Source organism: Gopherus flavomarginatus, chromosome 3, assembly GCF_025201925.1.
Source record: "Gopherus flavomarginatus isolate rGopFla2 chromosome 3, rGopFla2.mat.asm, whole genome shotgun sequence".
In the NCBI taxonomy this organism is placed as follows: Eukaryota; Metazoa; Chordata; order Testudines; family Testudinidae; genus Gopherus; species Gopherus flavomarginatus.
This window is the reverse complement of record NC_066619.1, coordinates 195,357,615-195,380,392: the sequence shown is the minus strand read 5'-3', so window position 1 is coordinate 195,380,392 and position 22,778 is coordinate 195,357,615. Positions and strand designations below refer to the sequence as shown.

Genomic DNA, 22,778 nt, shown 5'->3' with positions numbered 1-22,778 from the left:
TTGGCATGCTGGGGCCTGGAGCTGCCCCTGGTCTGAGTCATGTTTTGTTAGGAACTCCAAATTAGGCAATTCTAGCGTCACTATATATGGTGCTTTATGGCATTTGCACCACCATCTTATGAGCTTTAGTAAGTAGGAAATGATATAGTATTTGCAAAGCGCTATTGCTATGTAATGAGAAATCCTTTGCCATAAAGATAATGTAAAATACATTTTATGAAGCGTTGTTAAAAATTATAAAACAGCATTTGGAAATTCTGTATTCTGCTGGGTCAATAGCGATATCGAAGGTCTATTCATCCATTTATATGGCCCACCATCGCCAGGGCCGGCTCCAGGGGTTTTGTCACCCCAAGCAGCCAAAAAAAAAAAAAAGCTGCCATCGCAATCTGCGGGAGGTCCTTCGCTCAGAGCAGGAGTGAGGGACCCTCCGCCAAATTGCTGCCGAATACCTGAAAGTGCCGTCCTGCTCCCGGAGTTGCCATCCCAAAGCACCTGCTTGATAAGCTGGTGCCTGGAGCCGGCCCTGACCATCGCTGTAGAATGTGAATGCCTCACACTCACCCTTACACCACCCTTTTGGAGGTGAGGAAGCACTATTACCCCCTTTGTACAGATTGGGGGAACTGAGCCCCAGATCCTCAAAGGTATTTAGTCACTGCCAGAGAAACTAAGTGACTTGCATAGGGCCACGTTCCCATCTCCAGTTTCTCTGGTCTTTCAAGCAGGAATTATTCAGCTGAATTGCAAATGCATCAGACAGAAAATTGCCAGTGCTTCTCTTTTTAATCCATTAGCTCCATTTGAAGTGTCATGACACTTCAACTGAATAGATCAAAGCACCTGGCTCTGCTACAAGGTGGCACAATATGGTCAACCTGAATAGTGATGAGAGGAAGAAGGCAATTTAGTAAAAGCTGGGGAAGATGCACATAGCATGCAAAGCAGGAAGTATGTGTCTGTGTGCACACACACTTCGCTGCTGTATGGGAAGTATTACTGGAAGAAAGTGGAGGGAAAAAAGATTTATCTGTAGTTACACCAAGTTCCAGTTCCAATTTTTTACTTTAAACAATTTAAGTTGGAACTGTTTCTTGGAAGAATCACTTGACTTTCGTAAAAAGCAGCAAATAATTCCTAATATTTTGATTATGAAGTCATCAGTGTCAGCAAGACACTCCAAAGCATGCATAACTTCTTTGTGGTTGTGGCACTCTTGTATGTAACAAGGAACAGGGTGCTAGTCCAACAGAACACAAACACCCTATTATCTTATTTTAACAAAAATCCTAGATTTGATTCTTATTGAATCTTTGATTTCTTCCTGATGCAATGCAGGTGAAGGGGTAGAATACACTAGTTACCGCCCTTTTGACCCCTCTTGGCAAACGATGATACTATACTAAAAGAAAGTGATGGCTTTTATTGGGTAGGAAGGAATATTAACATTTTTATTGTGATAAATAAACTTTTTGATCTTATGTAGGTGACAGCGTAGGTGACTATACATAATGTCTATGATTGATGTATAAAGGCACAGAATGATAATGTTCAAGAAATATGTTATGGGGAAATGTATTGCTCTGCCTCGCCTACATGAAATGGTAAAGTTATTTTAATTTCAGTTTATATTTGGCTCATGATAGGCCTGCAGTAAGTGCTTTCCAAGTACTCAGGCCAGATCAATATTTATGAAAACTCACTACAGAATGCTGCTGACTTTTATTTTGTAGGCCAACAATACAGCCACCCACTTACACCACTACATATAATTTACGAAATCAGATTACAGAATTACAGTCAAAATTACTCAAGAAAAATAACTTAATTTCTGATGAACAGATGGAAACAAAACCCTTTACCCTCCAACTTGGTGAGGGAGAAGACATTAAGCTATTACCCTCAGTAATCGTGAGATCAAAACCACTTTGGTTACTTGCATGAATATGAACATTTATCTATTTTCCTCTCCACGCCCTCACCTTCCACACACACAAATCTCGCCTTGAGTTTCTACTGAAGTTCCATGCCCTTTTTTCCCTAATAAACTTTGAAGCTTAAGTGCCTGGTAGAGCTATTCTAGTGGCACACATAAAGCACTCCTATACTTATTCCTTCCAAATGCTATAGCGCTCCCCACTACATAATCTTAGTCTTCAGATTCTTCATAGTGGGCATAGCCACTAGCATAGGTCCTTCCTAAATTCAAGTTACTGAATAAATCTGTGGTCTCTGTTTCAGAATCCTTCCCTCCCTCCTCATTGTCTTCCTCATCATCATACTCTGCTTCATCCTCTTCATATTCATCGTCATGGTCACCTGCATCTCCATCCTTGCCTGATGAGAGGTTCTTCCAGTAGGCATCATAGCCAGAAGCTCCATCTGCCTCTTCACCTCCTGTCTGCCGGCCAAACTTCAGAGAGCGTGCTGTGAATAGAAAAGTAGTTAAATTCTTATTCTTCAGCCTCAATCATAAAGCACCCACTCATCAATGGAACATTTGACATTTCTCCATCTACCATCCATCTTCACCACCTACTCAAGAGTACGCTGTCAGCAAACAGCCCGGGCTACAGTGATCAGTCTCTTGAGAGACATTAACTGGTTGTTTTCAGGTTTAATCCTTAAAGTCAGAGCACCTAACTATGACCCTTTTTCTGCTGTTCCCCATCCAAAATATCTTCTCTCCGGAGATATTCACACATACAATAAGATATCTAGTATATTATTTAGATCACAAACTCTTCAGGACCAGAACTTTGGCTGTAGAGTACACTTTTGGTACTGTATAAATATGTATTTTATATATAGATATATAGCACCTAAGATAACGTGTGTGTTTTATGGATAAGCAGTGTTGAGTAAACAGACTCATGTGAGTATCTTCTAATGAATTTCAGCATGCTATTTCTTGCTGAAATAAGAAGTGACAGAGCAGAAGTAAACAGTGATCATGGGTGCTTCTTCCTTAGACAAAAACTTGAAAGTAGCACTCAAATTCATAACCATGTCAATATCCAGGGCACAAATAGCAGTCCTCATGAAGAGATGCTGCAGCTCAGAGTCAGCAACAACTCAAAGTATTCTCAATATAAATGCAACAAACTCCCCAAAACATTCCGAAGTATTCAAGAACTTCAATATTCCCATACATCCCTACACGGCCACCAATGGCATCACATGCTGCCAGTTGAAAAAGATGAACATATTAAGCTTTCAAACACAGGAAAATATGACTCCTAGTAAATTGACTCGCTCAGAGAGGCAGCATTTGTTCCATTAGCCTTTCAAGGACAGTCCTTACTTGACATGCTCAGATCCTTTGTCTCCTGAGTTTCATGCCCACATTTAGGGCAAGGAGGCTCTTTTCCCTTTTCTTGCTTAAAAACCTTGCTTCGGGTGTGATCATCACAGAAACAAGCCTGAAGGGTGAAAAAGAGGATAATGAAAAGGATAAAAGTTATAGTCATAACATAATACTCTTCAGCAAGCAGCAGGCAAAAAAAAGTTAAATTTCTAAAAGCGCCAGGGTAATCTGGCTGAGATTAAAATTTAACTAGTTCTTTCTACAGTGGGACTGGAATTCATGTACAATCTATCCACTAACTGCTTCTGTGCTGGACAAGGTTCCATTGCCTTCTAGGGAAGGGAAGCCAGGAGGATGCTGGAACTGGGAAAAGAGGAAGGTGGCAGAGGAAGCAGGGCCCTCAAGGGGTGCCCTGTCTTGGAAGTTGTCAGCCAGGAGGCTGGCCTCAGTCAATGGGAACACTGTCTGACAGACCTCAGCCATATGGGTATTGGGTTAGTCCAACAAGTTAAAAGAAAACAAAACTAAACTTCAAATGTCTGTCTTGCAGGGCAGTGTGTTCACTGTCCTGCTAAATGGAACCTCTCCCTCCCACAGTTAGTCGGTTTGTAATTAAAAGAAGACACCAATGTGAATTAGTACTAATTAAGCACAAACAGTGTGCTCAGCACTGTCCAGGACACCTCAATAAAGACAGTTCCTGCTCTGAACTCTGAGGCGCACACAGTAAGAATAGGAGACTGAGAGAATGGAGTTAATTAGATTGATTTTTATTTATTTAAATTGCAGCCTAATGAAAAATGTTGGGGTAGACAGTACATTTGATTTGATGGAAGACTTTAGGAATGATCCAAAGGAGGAAAAGGTGGAGGCCTGGGATACTGGAATGGGAGAATCATATGCTCCGTGCAGAGGAAACAGCATTGAAGACAGTATGAAAATGGGAGCAGGAAACAACTGAGAAGAGCCTGGCTACACTAACAGAACTGAAGGATGCAGGGGATAGATAGGGTGTGTTTGTGGAGGTTGGGGAAAATAATACCAAGTGAGATGAGAGATGCAGGCCCTCAAAAGCAAGAATGAGAAATTTAAAAACTTAAGTGCTGGACAAAAGGTTCATTAAAAGTAATGGCCCTTACCTCATACAAAAGGTATGAGTTTTCTATATATTGTGGAGGGAGATATGACAAGACTTGGTACCAGAAGGACATGTAAGGAGAAGGAGTTACAATTATAGTTACTTAAAGTATCTATATTTTTACCTTACAACGCAGGCATGAATGCTGCCCAAGCCGATTACAGGAAACACCTGATGAAAAAATGGATAACATCAATCTTTAAAAATGAAAGATAACTTGGCTCTTTTCTTCTACTTTATACATCCAGATCAGCTCTCCAGTTCCATGGGTAGCCTAAAATCACTAATGTCATCAAACAAAATTAAAAGATAATACAGGGAAATTCAAATAATATATTTGGCTAAATATGCAAGGACCCTTCATTTCTCAGCAACTTTTCCTGATCAACAGTTCCCAAAGCTACCCAACTGCAGAGTTCTCTGCCACTGAAGTTCTGAACATACATTGAACATACAGTATAAAAGTAAATGATTTTGTATTTTTGAAGTCCTTATGATAAGTGTATCTTGCTACAATCATACTCACTGTAGTTACGGTTGTATTGGGCTATTTGTAAGAGTTTTATATACCAAGTCTAATATCTCAATAATAATTTGGTGTAAGTTTGGGAGCAAATGGTCCCTTATCCACCAAAACCCAATTTTTTTAAAAGATTCAAATATTTTTGTACTCTCACATCTTTACAAACATGTTGGAGATGATTGAAACCACAGTTTGTTCACAAGGTGGTTTCACTGCTTCTTTCTTCCTCATGGTATCAAAACAAAACAAAACCCCACCAGAGCTGTATAGTAACATTCCATTTAAAGTAAGGGCAGAATGCTGATTACCCATATTTTCCTAATTTGAAAAGGATTCGATGATGCTTAGCAACTTGCAAAATTGAGCTGTCTCAGTAGTTTTATAAAGAATTGTCTGTCAGGTCCTTATTTAAAACATACTCATTACATATATTTACATATACAATCCAGTGTAATTTTATTGATAGCAAATACACAAGTAGCAAGGAGCAGAACTGGGCTTTGACGGTGTCTTCTTAAAATCTAGGTTGCCTTAATATTTTCATGTTGTTTTTATCTCCACAAGAGGGAGTACTGTAAATGAAATGAAATAGGATTTTATACCTAAATGAGGTTTGTTGGATAAAGAATGCATAAGCATGCACAGCTTGTTTTTGAATCTTTACAAACATTTTATCATGTGCATTGTTTACAACCAAACCGCCATCTCACTCTCATCCAACCGTGAGAACAAGCTTTTAAAGATTCAGAAATGAACAGTAGGGATTCTTCCTTTTGCAGAAGCTGAGCAGAGGTGGGGGATCTGTCATATTCAAAGGCACTGTGAATATTAATTAGTACATTAAAGTATTCCCACGAGGTAGTCTGCACTTTTAAATGTGTGGTGGTGGGGTTTTTTTTGTTTTTTTTTTTTACAGCTACATTTTATATTTCAAACTTATGAAATAAAACATTTTTTGTAGCTAGAGTGGGATTGGCCATATCTGTTTGACAATATTTAAATTTAATATAAAACTATCTCACACAGTCCATCTCTCTACTAGGACTACTCTGCACTGTAGAATGTTAAGCATAGTGTAAACCTTGTAAAGTAACTTCTTCACTCACTGTAATGTCACAGCTGTGAATGAAGAGTCAACCCATCAAGAGGAAATTATCTCTTTTGAGTAGCAGTTGCTGCTCCAATGGTGCCTTACAGGAAGGCATTCTGGCAGTACATAAAGGGGAGCTAATCAAGGCTCAGGCAACAGTTGGCAGGGGAAAAAAGGGGATGAGAGATGAAAAGGAGAGGGAAGACTTAGAAAAACAGATTATAAAATTTAAAACAGAAATATTTTGAATCATGAGCTGCCATTGAGGCCAAGAGCTTAGTAGATTATAAAAGGAGTGGGCATTTATATGGACAACAAGAACATGTAGTCAGGGTAGCAAGGATTAAAAAAAAAAAAAAGGCACAAAACCAAACACAACCAAGTTTTGAAAGCAGTATAAACCCTCATGTGTTGGGCATAAACAATCCCCTAATTAACAAGAAAATTATCCTATGGACAGTATGTTTCATACATGCCTACTACCAGTTTTTTTTTTTCCATCTTCCTCTGAAACGGTTGGAATTGGCTGTGGCTGGATACTGGACTAGCTAGACCACCAATCTGATCTGATATTACAATTCCTCTGTTCCTGTAAGGTTTCAAGTCCATCTGAGGTTTCTAAGTTTTGCCCACATGATTTTATGGCTGTACCAGACCCCCTATGGTAATCAAAATTTGATAGCTTGTAGTTTCCTGTTCTTTGGTCTGTGTATTAAGGTATGTGTTGTTGAAATATGAATGTTCACCCTTTGCTCTAGACACAGAGATACTGAGAGAACCAAGGGTCTCCTTATATAGATATAGGTCCTGATCCAAAGCCCATTGACTTTGGATAAAAAAACTTCCTCACACCTTCTCCATCCTTCTTGCACTCGTCTTCATGCCTTCATCTGTGCTGTATTCTACACGATAGGCCAAGTTCCTCCTCAAAACTCACTTCTTCAGATGCTAACCCACACTGACAAAAAAATCCTGTCTTTTATTCAAGGAGTTCCAGCTGATCCACAAGATCTGGGGAAGTGCAGCCATGCTAGACAGAGCCAACGTTATTTCTGAGGGACCGACAAGAAAAACTCCTGTTGCCTAACTAGCTGGGATAATTAAACTGGACAAGTGAAATACCAGGCCATTTTACCATCTAAGCAGGTACTATTACACAGTAGAAAGAAATGAATCTGCTTAACATTGGTGAAAGGGGTTTTAAGTTGATAACTTACATTTAAATGTCTCTGCCTCCAAAACCTGGCAGCTGGCTTGATGCTCAAACTGATCGTCTTCGCAGAGGAAATTATGGCAAAAAGAGCAGCTGAATATTCTGCCTCCTTCAAGATTTATCAAGACAAATAGAAAAAAGAGCAAGCATGGGTAAAAAAAACAAAACAAACCTCTTTTACTCATGCAATTTAGGGAGCTTTACAGGGGTTTGACTAAGAATAAATGTTCCCTTCTGTCACAAAACACTTAAGAAGAAAATCGTAAATTAAACATTGTCCATCTGGCATTACTCTGAAATATACTACATCTTATGATGACACGGGGTAGCATAAAAGTGAACCAAGGAACACTACTGGTCATTTTATTCTTATAATATTTTGATTTGCTTATGGCTGACATTTGGGCCAAAATATCCCTTTTCCATGCTTAACATCCCCTCTCCAAAACATAAATTTGGTTGAAATACACAATAGGAACCCCACAATTGGAGACTATGGTGGTTTGATCAAGGAGCTGGGTACCAAAAGAAACAAAACACATCTTCTAGTGCCAGAAAAGGAGCAAGAATACCGAAGAGACAGCCAGTGTTTCCACAACCCGTTGGAGTGATATAATTACATAAGGCTCTCAGACACTAAGGTGATGAATGCAGTATAAATGTCTAAGTAGATTACATAAATACTCCTGGGTTGTAATTCCATTTTAGACAGATTACCTATATGCTCTAGGGCACATAATTTAAACTGTCTCAGTTTACCCATTGTAAAATGGAGATGATGCTTAGTGAGCTTCCAGGTGTGTTTTGAAGATTAGCTAATATTTGTGGAGAGCTTTGAAGAGGTAAAATGCGACATTAAGTGTTGAGTGTTACAATAATCTAGACCAACGGTTCTCAACCTTTTTTCTTTCTGAGGCCCCCCAAACATGCTATAAAAACTCCATGGCCCACCTGTGCCACAATAACTGCTTTTCTGCATATACAACCAGGGCCGGCATTAGGGGGTAGCAAGCCAGGCAACTGCCTGGGGCCTCACGCCACAGCAGCCCTTGAGAAACTACACTGTTTAGGCTTCAACTTCAGGCAGCAGAACTCAGGGCCCTGGGCTTCAGCTTTCTACCCTGGGCCCCAGCAAGTCTAATGCTGGCCCTGCTTGGCGTCCCCTCTGAAACCTGTTTGTGGCCCCCTAGGGGGCCCCAGACCCCTGGTTGAGAACCACTGTCTAGACACTATACGCAAAAAATTAGTTTTCTTTCCTTCAAACTTAAACAATTTACCGTGATCCCAGACACCTCTTTCACACTCAATGCATTCTGCATCTGCAAGAGGGCAGATACAAGCATGTGTGCTGAGACACTTCCTACCATGGCAGACCCAAGCTTCACAGAAATCACAGATTGCACCCTGCAAGCACAGAAAAAACATCATATTGGAACTCTATCATATCTAAAGAGAAATTCTGCTTCTGTACTCTAGAATGTGCCCATGTCTCTGCTCGGGCTATCAGTGGGCTCATTCCACTTTAGGGGTATGTGGTTTGAGGGAAGGTGAAAGTAAGGCATAATACCTCTTTCGCTTTTACACCCAGTAGCTAGAAATGTATCTAGATTCTAATCAAGTCCTTTCAATATTCAGCTCACGTTCTTGGCATTCACTTCTGCAGGACTTAATCTAATCAACTGTGCTTTGGTTTTGCTGTTTTATTTTTTCCATTAACGTCTTGAATCTTATGCATGAAAAATAGCTTTCTTCCCTATAATTTATGGATATGATCTTGCAGCCTTGTTGACATATATGAGATAATGCTCTGGCAAAAATACAATTTATCAAATCAAAAACCACTCAAGCTATTCTTACAGCTTAAATCAACTATTTAGATTTTATAACAAACTCTATACTAGAACTCTGACCTCTTAAGATAGTAAAGGTCATATAACATATGAAAAGTAAGGCAAAAATTAAGTAAACCATTCATAACCAATTTAATTTTACAGTCAAAGTTACAAGACTACACAAACTACAAACCTCAAACTTCAATTTTAATATTTAACGGACAGAAGATTTCCTACCTCACATATGAGAGCAACTTCACAATATACTGTATGCATAGAGATTTAGTGGAGTTACATCAACATAAAACTGACATACTGGAGTGGAGAATCAGGCCCACAGAGTTAAGATTCAATGAAAAATCTGTTATATTTAAGGCACAGAATGATTTTGTTATTGCAAACAGTCCACTACCTAGAGGAGGCAGCTGCAGGGATATATTTTCATAAATTTTTCACACAGGAGCCCCATCCCCCTAAATTTTAAATTTTTAAGAATTTCTTTTGCAATATTCACATTTACAAAGAATACTTTTGGTATTTCAAAGGGACTTATCACCTAACTATATAAGGGATGAAAAGGGGAAAATAAGCTACTGATTTACAGAACAATCACTGTAAATAAAGTTAATTATGGTTAAACATTGTTCTCAGTGACTGCATTCTAAAAATCTACATAACTCCATTAGCTTCAATGGCATTAATCTAGATTTACACCAGTTTAATGGAGAGTGGAATGTGCCCTTTATTCATTTAGGCTCCAATCCTGTACATGCTTAACTTTACTTATGTGAATAATCCCACTGAGCTCACTGGGGCTACTCAAGTATGTATGTAAAGATACTTAAGTACATAAAAGTTTGCAGGATCTGCATTTAAAATGTTAATTTAGGTTTGCAGTCCTATGGAGATGTATTTTGTTAGTGTATTGAGAATAATAATAATCTGAGGTTTAGTCTGAGCCCACGTCCAGACTACCCCGCCGTATCGGCGGGTTAAAATCGATTGCTCGGGGATCGATATATCGTGTCTAATCTAGACGCGATTATCGATCCCCGAGCGCGCTTATATCGATTCCGGAACTCCATCAACCCCAACGGAGTTCCGGAATCGACATGGAGAGCCGCGGACATCGATCCCGCGCCATCTGGACAGCTGAGTAATTCGATCTTAGATATTCGACTTCAGCTACGTTATTCACGTAGCTGAAGTTGCGTATCTAAGATCGATTTTCCTCCCCTAGTCTGGACCAGCCCTGATATTATTCTATAAAACAATAAAAGCCCAATTCACAGAGTCCAAGACCAGAAGGGACCCTTATGATCATCTGGTCCAGAGGTTCTCAACCTTTCTTTCCAACTCCCCCACCCCACCCATGCTATAAAAAACTCCACAGCCACCTGTGCCGCAATAATTGGTTTTCTACATATAAAAGCCAGCGTAGGCGGTAAGGGGTAGCAAGCAGGACAATTGCCTGGGGCCCCCATGAAGATACATTGCTCAGGCTTCAGCTTCCACCCCAGGTGGTGGGGCTCAGGGACCTGGGCTTCAGATCCATGTGGTGGGGCTTTAGCTTTCTGCCCTGGGCCCTGGCAAGTCTAATGCTGGACCTGCTTGGAAGCCCCCCTGAAACCTGCTCGAGGCCCTTTAGTTGAGAACCACTGATCTAGTCTGACCTTCTGTGTAACACAGACCATAGAATTTTTGAAGAATTCTGCACATTGCTCTCATCTTCCGAAAGACAACATGCTTTTGTATACATACCACCATTGCAAGGCCAGTACTGTACACGCCAGCATGTTTTATAACACAGTCTGAAGACTTCATCATACATTTTGTTTTCCCTATTAATCCAAAACAAATAATTATTTAGAGTCAAAACAGTTTAGAGTGAATGACAATATAACAGCAGTGAAAAATAGGGAATTTAAGCAGTTACTTAAGTACATAAAAGATACACAAAAAAATGCAGCCAAACAATATGCAACATGCTATCACACTTCCCTCTCTGATTCTCCAGAACAAATTGATTAATTATTTTTCTTATCCATTTAGGCCCAAATCTTTCTCACCTTACTTCTGAGATTGTAAATTCTGTAGGGCTAGGCCAATGTCTTACAATGTGTTTTGTAGCCTGCTGAGCACCCTGTCAGCACTTCACAAATCATCAAAAATCACATAAATTAAAAAACATTATTTAGATTGCAGAGTCAAACAATCAACATTTTTACCACTCAGTAATAGTGACCATAATATAATTACATTTAGCATTCTTGTAGTGCGAAAATACCAAAACATGCCAGCACTGTAACATTTAACTTTTAAAAAAAGGACTACAAAAGAATGAGGATGCCAGTTAGATGAAAAATCAAGAAGAGCCCTCTCAAAGGTAAAATACTTTCAAGCAGCATAAAGACCACTTAAAAACACCATAAAGAGGTTCAGACTAAATGTATACCCCCAATCAAAAAAGACAGGAGGAGAACCAAAAGAATACCACCATGGCTAAACTTCAGACTAATGGAGGCCATTGAGGGGGTTGGGTGAGGAATCCTTTAAAATCTGGAAGTCAAATCCTAATGTGGAATATAGGAAGGAGCACAAACTCTGGCAAGTAAAACATAAAAATATAATTAGGCAGACCTCAAAAATTTGAGAAGCAACTTGCTAAAGACACAAAAACTAACAGTACTTTTTTTAAGTACATCAGAAGCAGGAAACCCAGGGAACAGAGCCACAGATGATAAAAGTGTAAAAGGAGCATTCAGGGACATCAAGGCCATTGTAGAGACGCTCAATTAATTCGCTGCAGCAGTCTTCACTGAAGATTTGGGGAAGATACTCACATCAGAGCTATTCTTTTGGAGCATAAGTCTGAACTACTGTCCCCCATTATAACAAACTGATACCCTAAACAGTAATAAGTCACCACAACCAGGTGCTGGTCATCTAAGAGTTCTGAAGGAACTCAAATATGAAATTTTCAGAACTACCAATTGTAGTATGTAACCTATCACTAAAGTCAGTCTCTGGTCCAGATAACTGGCAATTAACTAATGAATGCCAATTTTTAAAAGGGCTCCAGAGGCAATGCTGGCAATTACAGAATGGTAAGCCTAATTTCTGTACTGGGTGTATTGGTAGAAACTATAGTGAAGAACAAAATTATCAGACACAGATAAACATGTTAGGGAAAAGTCAACAGAGCTTTTGTAAAGGAAAGTTGTGCCTCACTAATCTATTGGAATTCTTTGAAGAGTCAAAAAGCATGGGGATAAGGGTGATCCAATTTGATATAGTGTACTTGGATTTTCAGAAAGCCTTTAACATGGTCCCTTCACCAAAAAGCTCTTTGAGCCATGGCATAAGAGAAATGGTCTTTTCACAGATCAGTAACTTGTTGAAAGACAAGAAAGAAAGGATAGGAATAAATGGTCAATTTTCATAACAGAGAGAAATTAACAGCAGGGTCCCCAAGGATCTGTATTGGGACCTGTGTTGTTCAACATTCACTAATGTTCTGGAAAAGGAGGTTAACAGTGAAGTTGCAAAGTTTGTAGATGATGCAAAATGATGCAAGAGAGCTAAGTCCAAAGCAGACTGTGAGGAGTTAAGAGAGTCCTCACAAAACTGGGCAACAAAATGGCAGATGTAATTCAATGTTGATAAGTGCAAAGTAATGCACAAGTGAAAAAATAAAACTGAAAAAAATGGAAATGCTGGAGAGAGTTCTCTGAAAACCTCCACTCAATCGGCAGCAGCAATCAAAAAGGCTTAGCAGTATGTTAGGAACTATTTGGAAAAGGGATAAAAAATAAAACAGAAAATATCATAATGCCACCATGTAAATCCATGTTCAGTTCTGGTTGTCCCATCTCAAAAAGGATATAGTGGAACTGGAAAAGTTAAGAGAAGAGCAACAAAGATGATTCAGGGTACAGAATGGCTTCCGTACCAGGAGAGGCTAAAAAGATTACAGCTGTTCAGCTTGGAAAGGAGATGACTAAGGGAGGATATGACAGAAATTATAAAATCATGAATGGTGTGGGAAAAGTGAATACGAAAGTGTTATTTACCCTTTCCCACAATACAAAAATCAGAGGTCACCTGATGAACAGGCAGATTTAATACAAACAAGGGGAAGTACTATTTCGCACAGTGCACAACTAACCTGTGACACTCATGGCCGTGAGATATTGTGATGGCTAAAAGTATAACTGGGTTCAAAAAGGAACTGCATAAGTTCATGGAGGATAGGTCCATTTATGGCTATTAACCAAGATGGCTAGGGACCCAATCTCATCCCCAGGCTGACCATAAACCTCTGACTACCAGGGGCTGGGAATGGAAAACAGTTGTCCATAATTCCATTCCATAATTGCCCTTTTCGGTACTCTCCCCTGAAGCTCTGGTATGGCCACTATCAGAGACAAGACAGTGGGCAAGATGGACTATATTCTGACCCACTCTGGCAGCTCTTATGTTCTACAAGTTAAGAAATGCCACATTTAGAGTTACCTCTGCAACCGTAATTCTGCTCCCTTGTGTATCCACCTTATGCACTGGATGAAGCTGCGGTCTGGAAAAAGTAATGTGTGATCATGTATCTAAAGACTATCATAATACATATGCACAAAAGGGATGAATGGATATTGCACAGGCAACTGAAAATCTTGCATTTCCTAGCTTCTGAGTGCTTGACTTTGCAACCTGAGTAATGTTCTTTTAACATAGCTTTCATAGTATGCAAAAAAAAAAAAAAATTTAAGGAAAAATTAGGAAAAGTATTAAATTCTACCATGTGGAACTGTAAACTAAACCCTCTATGCAGCATCAGCAGGTGCTTATAGTACATACTTTAGCTGTATGACAATCTACATTAGCTAATGGCAGGAAGGGTGAGGAAGGACTGCTGGAGTTATGTGCTGGGTATGGAAGGGTGGCTGGGGTCTCATCAGCATGGCTCTCTGTCCCCTTTCAGCACTTTTGGGGAGCTGGTGCCCTATATGATACACCTAAAGGGGGGAACATTTTTTAACAGCTTTATAAATCAGGAGAATTTCATGGGACAAGAAAGCAGAATGCATGCTTCTAGCCCTCAGGCTTTGTTCCTACCTAATTTCAAAGGCCCACCACAGACAATGATGGTTTTAGAACTTCTTAAAAAATGGAAGCTTATAATGTTTTAATGGAAAATTTTAGGCAGCCTAAATATAAGAATAAGAATCACCAGCAGCTCACCCTATGATACAAGTACCAAACAATTCTGATTGTCTTTACTGGGAAATCTTGGACGCTTACATCTTTTTTTGTAGGATATTTTTAGGAACATTTTCTTCTCTCTGTAAACATTCATTTAAAAGATGTGTTTTGCTACGGTGCGGCAGGGGGTGCATGCTCAAAGTTTTTTTTTACTGATGGGGTGCACGATCAAAAAAGTTTGGAGACGACTGTACTAGAAGAGCAGAAAATGAACGTCCATCACTTTAGTGTAGTTTCTAATGACAAAAAGAAGGTTTATGAATTATGATATAAAGTGGAATAGTATTACACACTAATGGCCTAGTTTTTCAGAAATGCTCAGCATCTGCAGCTCTCCATGAAGTCAACAGGAATTGCAGGTGGTCAACACCTCTGAAAATCAAATCACCAATATGCTTTATGGCAAGTAGAAAATCTTTAGTCCCCCATCACCTCCCCTTGTAAGCAAGCACCAGTGCAAATAAGATTTAGTACCTGATCTAAAGCCCCCTGCTGTCAGTGGGAGTCTTTCCACTGAGTTGAAAGGGCTTTGGGGCAGACCTTTAATGCACTTAAGTACTGTGGTAACAAGTTATACAATGTACACATACAAGGCAAACAATTTATCACTGATTTAATTTATACTAATAAGCAGTGGTAATAACGTTGTGCTAAAAGCTGCAATATTTCCTGATTAAGAGAGCAGCGTTTTGGCAGCCTTTTTAACTTCGCTCTCAGCATCAAGCAATCCCACAGCCATTTATTCAGAGAGAGCCAGAATGTAGAACACTCTGTCATAACAAATAGCTACACATGTTTTTTTAAACAATAAATATGAGACACAAATCAAGGGCTGAAACCCTTTTGGGGTCAGTGAGACTATTCATGTGCACAAGAGTTTGCACAATCAGGCCTCAAGGGGCAAATTCTCAGCTGGTAAAATTGGCATAGCCCCATGAATTTACACCAGCTGATGATCAGCTTTTAGACAGACCTTGTTAAAATACTGAGACTTTATATAAGAACACAAAAAGAATGAAGTCCAAGGGGGGAAAAGTGTATTTTCCTTTGTCAGTTACACTTACCACAGTGTGCACAAATAGGCAATTTTTGAACAGAACTACAAAAGTAGCAGAAGGCTCTATTCTTCTGTCGTCTTGTCATATGAAAAAATCAAAACAAAGCATTAAACAAAATCTTTAAAAGTAAAAATAGGTTAAAATGCTGAAGAAAAAAAACATATTTACCTTTGGCATTTATCACATTCCTGTGAAATGTAAATTATAAATTGTTATTTTTCCCCATGTAAAACAGTCAGTGTACAGCTTTTGTAAGGATTCTGATATAATTTATGATTAGGTAACCAATAGAGATATATTTATATTGAAACACTCAAACTCTTCTTTAAATCCAAAGCTCATGATATAAATAAATGATCATATAAGTATAAAGAATGATTTTCTAATTTAATGCAGCCAATGTAACTATATCACTGGTTTCACAGAAATTTAAAAATTGGTATCAGAGGTAGTTTTGGTTATTTTACCATTGAAGCATTACAAGGATGTTTAGCTAAATCTATGTTGCCCCTTGAAGCTCTTATCTGCTTTTCACGTTCTCGACGATTCTCAGCCTTCTTGCGTGCGCCTGTCTTCTTTTTAGGCATTTTTCTCTTTCTGGCAGAAACAACAAAAAACAATACAGACACACAAATATTTTACACATATGGAAGCATTAATTAGTCCTTTGTGTTCATGCCCTGTAAAGGGCAGTACTATTATATTAGCATCATCTCCTTCCACTCATTCCTTTCTCTGAAAGCTCCACGCCTTCATCTTTGAATGTAATTTAAGGGCCTAATCCTACAAACACTGAATTAGCTGTAGTCCCAATGACTTGAATAGAGCTATTCTGTACTGAGCTCTGTGCTTAGTAGTATTTGCAATATAACCCATCTGTAAGGTAGTGGTGGTGATTTTTTGTTGTTACTTTAATTTCCCCACATGTCTTACTAATGGATCGCACATAGAATGACCAGACAGCAAGTGTGAAAAATTGGGACAGGGATGGGGGGTAATAGGAGCCTATGTAAGAAAAAGACCCAAAGATCGGGACTCTCCTTATAAAATTGGGACACTGCCTATACTGCCGCTTTTCAGCGCTAAAACTTTTGCTCAGGGGGGTGTTTTTCTACATCCCCGAACGACAAAAGTTTTAGCGCAGAAAGTGGCACTGTAGACACAGCCTAATCTTAAAATACATCAGTGAAGTTGTGTCGCTGTAGCACTTCAGTGTAGATACTATCTACGCTGACAGAAAGGGTTCTCCCATCGGCGTAGGTAATCCGTCTCCCCGAGGGGTGGTAGATAGGTTGACAGAAGAATTCTTCCATCGAGCTAGCATTGTCTACACACAAACTTAGGTCAACTTAAGAACGCCACTCAGGGGTGTGTATTTTCAGACCCAAGTGACAGAGTTAAACTGACCTAATTTTCTAGTGCAGACCAGGCGTTGGAGACATCCAGAGCATGGGGTCACATCCCTGACCATCTTGGCTAATAGCCATTGGTGGACTTATTCTCGGTGAAATTATGCAATTCTTTTCTGAACCCAGTTATACTTTTGGTCTTCACACATCCCCTGGCAATGAGTTCCACAGGTTGACTGCATTGTGTGAAGAAATACTTCCTTTTGTTTTCAACCTGCTTCCTATTAACTTCAGATGGCGACCCCTAATTCTTGTGTTATGTGAACCCCTAAATATACTTTCCTGTACCCTTTCTCAACTTCTGTCATTAGGGTTTAGCATGGCTATACTGCTACACCTGCATACTATGAACTTAGGATCACAGCCCTGAAACAGAAATAAACCCATCACCAATGGCTTCTGAGATCTCAAGGTGTAAATTCATATCTCAAATTTCACTCAAAAAAAAGAAAAAACAAACCAAAAAAGCTTATTTGACAAAAAACAGTTATTCTGCTGAAGAAAAGGCTCTAGGAGAGTGTTACCACAAATTTCTGTGTAGGGGGCTAAAGAATTTAGTAACTTCTAAAGAAAAATGTTTCCTAAGGGGGGGAAAATACCTCTCTTCCTCTCTATTAGAGAAAGCAATATACTGTCTAGTCCAGATATTAAAATGTGCTTTTTGATAACCCACATAAGTCAGTTTGTTCACCTCTTAGCATTTCACACCAGGTTTAAATTGTATTAGAGTGCCATATTTTGTATTCAAAATTGCATTGCTGAGCTTCCTGCTGGCAACTTTGGAGTGTTACATTTATGATGCTTAGAGCCCAATATCAGATTGTAAACTAATTTACATGCTACTTTAATACTGATTTAACAATAAGAAAGTTAATGTTTTCTATTTGTACATAACCTTGTCATTGTTGATTTCACATTCTGAGGCACTTAAATGCAATTTTAATAAAAAACTTCACAGTTCAAAAACAACTGGGTACACAGATAGCGACAAATGTTTAAGAGGTGAATTTAAAGAAAGCTGCACTAAAAAAAATTGTGGTGCAGGTTTCTTTTAATAAAGATACCATATCAAACAGCCCATTCAAACACTATAAAATAAATAATAAACAACACTTTGCACACACATCATTCTTTTCAAATGAGGATCTCAAAATACTTTACAACCATTAATTAATCCTCAACATTCCTATGAGGTAGGTATTACCCTCATTTTACAGAAGGGTAAGATGAGACTGATGAGTGTGGTTCTGGCCTAGTTCTGCTTAGCACCCCAGTTCAGCTTAGCAATAACACAGCAAGGCCTACTAGTTAATTTACTGGCTGGGGTAGACAGGCCAGCACAGACATCTGTGTGACCTTGCTAGATAAGAGAATGCTTGTAGAGGCTGGGAAAGAAAAATGCTTACAGACACTTTTTAAAGTAACGTATTCTTTTTTGTACTAAGCATGAAGTTATCAAGAACTAACAGTTGTTCTTTGTTTTGAATGCTGGGAACAAATGCTGGGAAGGTACAGTGATGATGCGACGGAATAGCTAATAAAAAGCAGTTTGAATTTGTGAAGGGGGGGCTAGTTCTGTATGGAGTGAGATGGGCAGTTCTCTGTTGTATGGCATGCTACAATAAAGAACTTGATAGTGGGATTCTTGCTGGTCGTTGCCTGTCTCTTTGCGGTCGGACAACGAAACCTGAGCCGTCTGGGATAAGAGAGATCCCCGACAAGACTCAGCGAGGTTAAATGTATTGCCAAAAATATACAGGAAATATGCAACAGATCTGGAAGCAGAATGCAGGAAACCTAGCTCCTGGTGCCATTCTCTAATTGCTATTTCCCCTCATTGTTAATTCCATATTGGCCTGAGTGACTACAGTAATGTTAACCCATGATGTTGTTATGGCTATAATGGTCAGTTGTAACAAATTGCACATCTGAGTTACTGAGAGATAAAAGCATGCTTCCCCCACAAGAGAAATCAATATTTTCATAGTTAATGAGTTCAAATGTTAACACTTGGAATAGGCTGTCCTTATCACCCAGATTCATATGCATGACAATTTATACATGCACATCAGTAGGATGCCCCATACAGGGAAGGCAGCTGAAAAGCACACCAGAACCTTTATTATAAGGAGTATTTGATCAAGGTGTCTATTAATCACTTTGAACAGAACCAGTATGAAATTGTATTTTAAATGTTTCCACTGTGTTAACATCATTTGGTATTTATATTATTCAGTACAATGACTGTGCATTTATTATTTAACGACCACACTAGCTATACTCTCTAGTCACAAAACATGTAAGGTCCTGCCAATTTTATTTCTTGAATGTCTTGCTCTTTGTAGGCTGAATCCTTTAAGTTTTACTCAGGCAAGACTCCCAAGAGCCCTGTAAACACCAGCTAAATTACCAGCTACCCCCCATTTAAAGTGAATGGCACACCTCTTTTACTGGCACTGGCTGCCTATTTCACCACAGTACACAGCAATTAGGTATCAATAAAGAAAATTCTCTACTGCTCCCACCTTTTCTGTATTGTTATGTAATCAAAATTGCAGGTAACTATTTGAGGCACACATTCAAGTAGTTTTATGGCTTGATTTTATGTTACTAATATTCCATCTAACAAAAATGCAGCATATTTTTGTTTGTGATTATTTTAGGTTTGACATTTCTTTTATGCCAGAATATTAGCAACATCTTTGAAAGCTGGTGTCAATCATCCTGGAAACTCTTGCTGGTTAAACTTCAACAAAGTTCCTAAAGCAGTAGCTTCTAATAGCATGATTTAGAAATAGCCATGTTTTCTAGAAGTGCTGCAAACCTTTCACCACCCATACAAAATATCTAGTATAAACTGGATATTGTCTAGTAAACCTGGTATATTGTTTAATGCCCAGCATACCTTGCAGGCACTAAAACAAATAACTTTTAATGTTTTTGGAAATAACTGAGAACCAGGGCAGATTTTATGATTTACTGGACTCTGAGTAAGAGAGGGGCCTAAATCATGAGTTGTCACGCCTTTCACGTGAGCCCTTTTCCAGAAGAAGAGATCAAGCAGGACTTTATGCCAATGGCCCTAACACAGATCACAGCGGGATTCTTGGATCCAGCATGCGAGGCATTACCAGAAGCGAAGTCCTCAAACAGCGACGATCTCTTGGAGTCGGGCCCCTGGTTTAAACTACTAAAAGCAAATATTACAGAACACCGTCCGCCTCCAGCTTCATTGCCCCCCACCGCCCCTTCCGGGGCCAGGGGCACACAATGTCCCAGTCAACCTGAGCACCGGTCAAACCAATGAGAGTGGAGGTGGTTGCTGATAAGCTCCAGCACTACACCAGGGGCTCCCTCCCAAGAAGTTTGCAAAGGTTGCCACCGCCTACTGGGGAGCTCGAGGGTCTCCCTCTCTGTCCCCCTCCCACCCCCACCGCGTATGGGGGGGAGCAACTTGAGGCCCCCCCCCGTCGAACGTTGGGACAGACATAGAACGCTGAAGAGCCCAGCATTCTTTCCGGCCCTGCTGATCCAGAACCAGGCACAGCTCGCAGGTGGTGCCTACAAACCTCCCTCCGCTTCCAGCGCCGCGCTGCCTCTCACCTGCCTTGCTCCTCCGGCAGCCGCCCGGCTTCTCCTCTGCGGTGAGTGAGTGTGCGGAAGCCGGAACCGGTCCCTCCTAAGCCGCTCTCGGCTTCACACACAGCCGCTCGCTGTGCAGCCTCGGAGGTTCCGGGCGGCGGCGGCTGAATCCCGGATCCTTTCCCCGGTATCAGGGGCTCCAGTGCTAGTGTGGCTGCCCGAGAGCAGTATCGCTGTGCAGGGCGCACGGGCACCTCGGAAGCCGAACTATGAGCGGATACGCGGCCGAGGGCAAAGCGCTGTCTAAAAATGCCCCTTCTCGTGGGTGGCAGCACAAAGCCAGGCTCAAACTTGGCAGATGCTGACGGCCACTGTGACCTCTTGATCTTGCACCCAACTCCTAAGCCGAGACCTTGTTTCTTATATGTCTGCGAAGTGACGAGCAGTCCTGGATAAATAATAAATCATGTACAAGATACAAAAATAATGCATGTAGATAGACAGTGGGAGCCCAATGACCTTATCAGAACAGTCGCCTCTGGTCACCGTTGCCCCGGGAAATAAAACTAGATTGCAGCAGGGTTTGTGTAATGTTTGCTTTTAGTGAGGGGATAAGTTTTTTAAATATAAGCAAAGCCAGTACCTAGTTGGGCTCCTGTTGTGCATGTTAAAATCAGAAGTAAGAACTTGATTTAATATACATATTACAGAGAGAGAGAGAGAAAGAGAGCTTGCACCTCTTTGGCAATTTAAAGATAGGTAAGATCTCTTCTGGAAACAGTGTACAATCTTACCAGAATACCTACAAATAGAGCATGAGACTGGAGATGTGATTCATCAGAACAGGGAGTCAAGGTGGGAAGAAAAAGAGATGCAAGCAGAAAAGGAAAGGTTCTCAAAGCATAGGTCAAAACAACAAAGTGGATTTTTTGGTGACACATACTAGCAAATGTTAAATATATAGCTGGTGTGGGAACTTCCAAGATGCAGTGTAGGAGCACAGCTTTTAAACTCTATTGAAATACATTGGACAAGGACTGGAAAAACAGTAGAAAATGGTAAATGTGTGGTCACCAAATGATGACTGACCCTCTGAAGCTAAGACAGTTGGTATATTGTTGCCCCTTTTGACCCAAGTGATTGGCCAAAAATTTGGGATCTAATAGGTTGTTCCAGTTAGGAGGAAAAACTGGTGAGAATCAGGTTTCAGTCTCTAAGGTGCCACAAGGACTCCTCTGAGCAAACGCTCCTGGGTGGGTTCATATATTCCTTTTTCTTAAGTGAGGGTTTAAGCTTAAGTTATGTTAATCAAAGGGTGAGTTCACACCTATCATTCTCAATGGGATTTTAACTCAACTCATAAGATTTCACCCAGCTCATAACAATATAAACATAATTGTAATATATTTGCTTGTATCTTCTGTGATTGAAAACTAGAAATTGCTTGCTGTCTGAGTTTACCAGCAACAATAAACATTCAGATTTGGTCTGTAGGAAAAGAGCCATAGACTACACTTAATCTGTTGGGCTACGCTTTGGGTACCTGTGTCCTGGAGAGAAGCCCGAAATCTCTCTCCATCTTCATTAGTGTGGGTACTAATTAAGCAGAACATTTTTCTGCTGATTTAAAATGTATGGTACTGGTACAGTGCTCGAAAAATAATTGAAAAAATATTTCTTGTTAACATTAGTGGCTGTATGTAACACCTTTGACTCTCTCTTCTAATCTCTCTGAGGACACCCCTTAAGGTGTTAGGCCTCTTGCCTTCATCTGTCTTGGGCTGAAATCCTGTGATTCTCCCACTCTGCCTCAGTTCTTAAGGTACACTACCCTGTGCATAAACCATGATTCACCAGTAGGCCCAGCTGGGCTCAGTGCTTCCAACTCTTCCCGTCGGAAGCTGTGACCAAGACTATGACCCAATACAAATTCTTGTTTAATCTTAACATCAGAAACACAGCAAAGAGAAAAAGGACTTTAACTCAATAAAAGGCCAGTCTGCATATCCATCTTATCTATAGGCTTAGGCATAGGTGCTGCAGGTGCTGCCACACCCCCTGGCTTGAAGTAATAATAATAACCCACATCTATGGTTTCGACCTTCAGCACCTCACTATGAACATTGTTCCAGCATCACTTAGGTAGGCCAATCTTATCACAGCTCCTTTTACCTCTAGGGCCTGGGTTTCAATCTGTTCCCTAACAGTCTCTGCCTCTCTCTTCCCTCACCTTCAGGGACTCTCCATTTATCCAGCCAAAGTTCGTTCTTCTATTTTTTCCTGTTTGTTACAAGCTGGGAAACACCTACTGCCACCAAGATAGACTGGTTAGCTCAGAATGATGGGAGGTAAAACTTCAAAGCTAAT

At 40.0% G+C, this 22,778-nt stretch overlaps 1 protein-coding gene across 3 annotated transcripts; it reads right to left on the bottom strand.

Annotated features, from left to right (window-relative positions):
• Positions 1-1,703: 1,703 nt before the first annotated feature.
• Positions 1,704-20,536, bottom strand: ZNF330 (zinc finger protein 330). Of its 3 annotated transcripts, none has more exons than XM_050946609.1 (10): positions 20,433-20,536; positions 15,888-16,017; positions 15,589-15,608; positions 15,427-15,497; positions 10,865-10,944; positions 8,549-8,675; positions 7,276-7,380; positions 4,570-4,616; positions 3,305-3,422; positions 1,704-2,427 (listed from the first exon to the last, which is right to left on the bottom strand). In XM_050946609.1, exons 2-10 carry the CDS (start codon positions 16,005-16,007, stop codon positions 2,150-2,152), a joined length of 966 nt encoding a protein of 321 aa, XP_050802566.1. In that variant the 5' UTR covers positions 16,008-16,017; positions 20,433-20,536; the 3' UTR covers positions 1,704-2,149. The 3 variants fall into 3 exon arrangements, with proteins under 3 accessions (XP_050802566.1, XP_050802567.1, XP_050802568.1); XM_050946610.1 differs by having other exon boundaries at positions 20,399-20,491; XM_050946611.1 differs by lacking the exons at positions 15,427-15,497; positions 20,433-20,536 and having other exon boundaries at positions 15,888-15,980.
• Between the last annotated feature and the right edge of the window lie 2,242 nt (positions 20,537-22,778).

Bases quoted from the DNA above. Each gene is read 5' to 3' on its own strand.
- ZNF330 (XM_050946609.1), bottom strand. From the start codon at position 16,007: ATGCCTAAAAAGAAGACAGGCGCACGCAAGAAGGCTGAGAATCGTCGA. The intron at 10,945-15,426 runs GTAAGTGTAACT...TTGGATTAATAG, and splicing joins GCCTATTTGTGCACACTGTG to GGAAAACAAAATGTATGATG. The intron at 4,617-7,275 runs GTAAGTTATCAA...TTTTTTCATCAG, and splicing joins GGAGGCAGAGACATTTAAAT to GTGTTTCCTGTAATCGGCTT.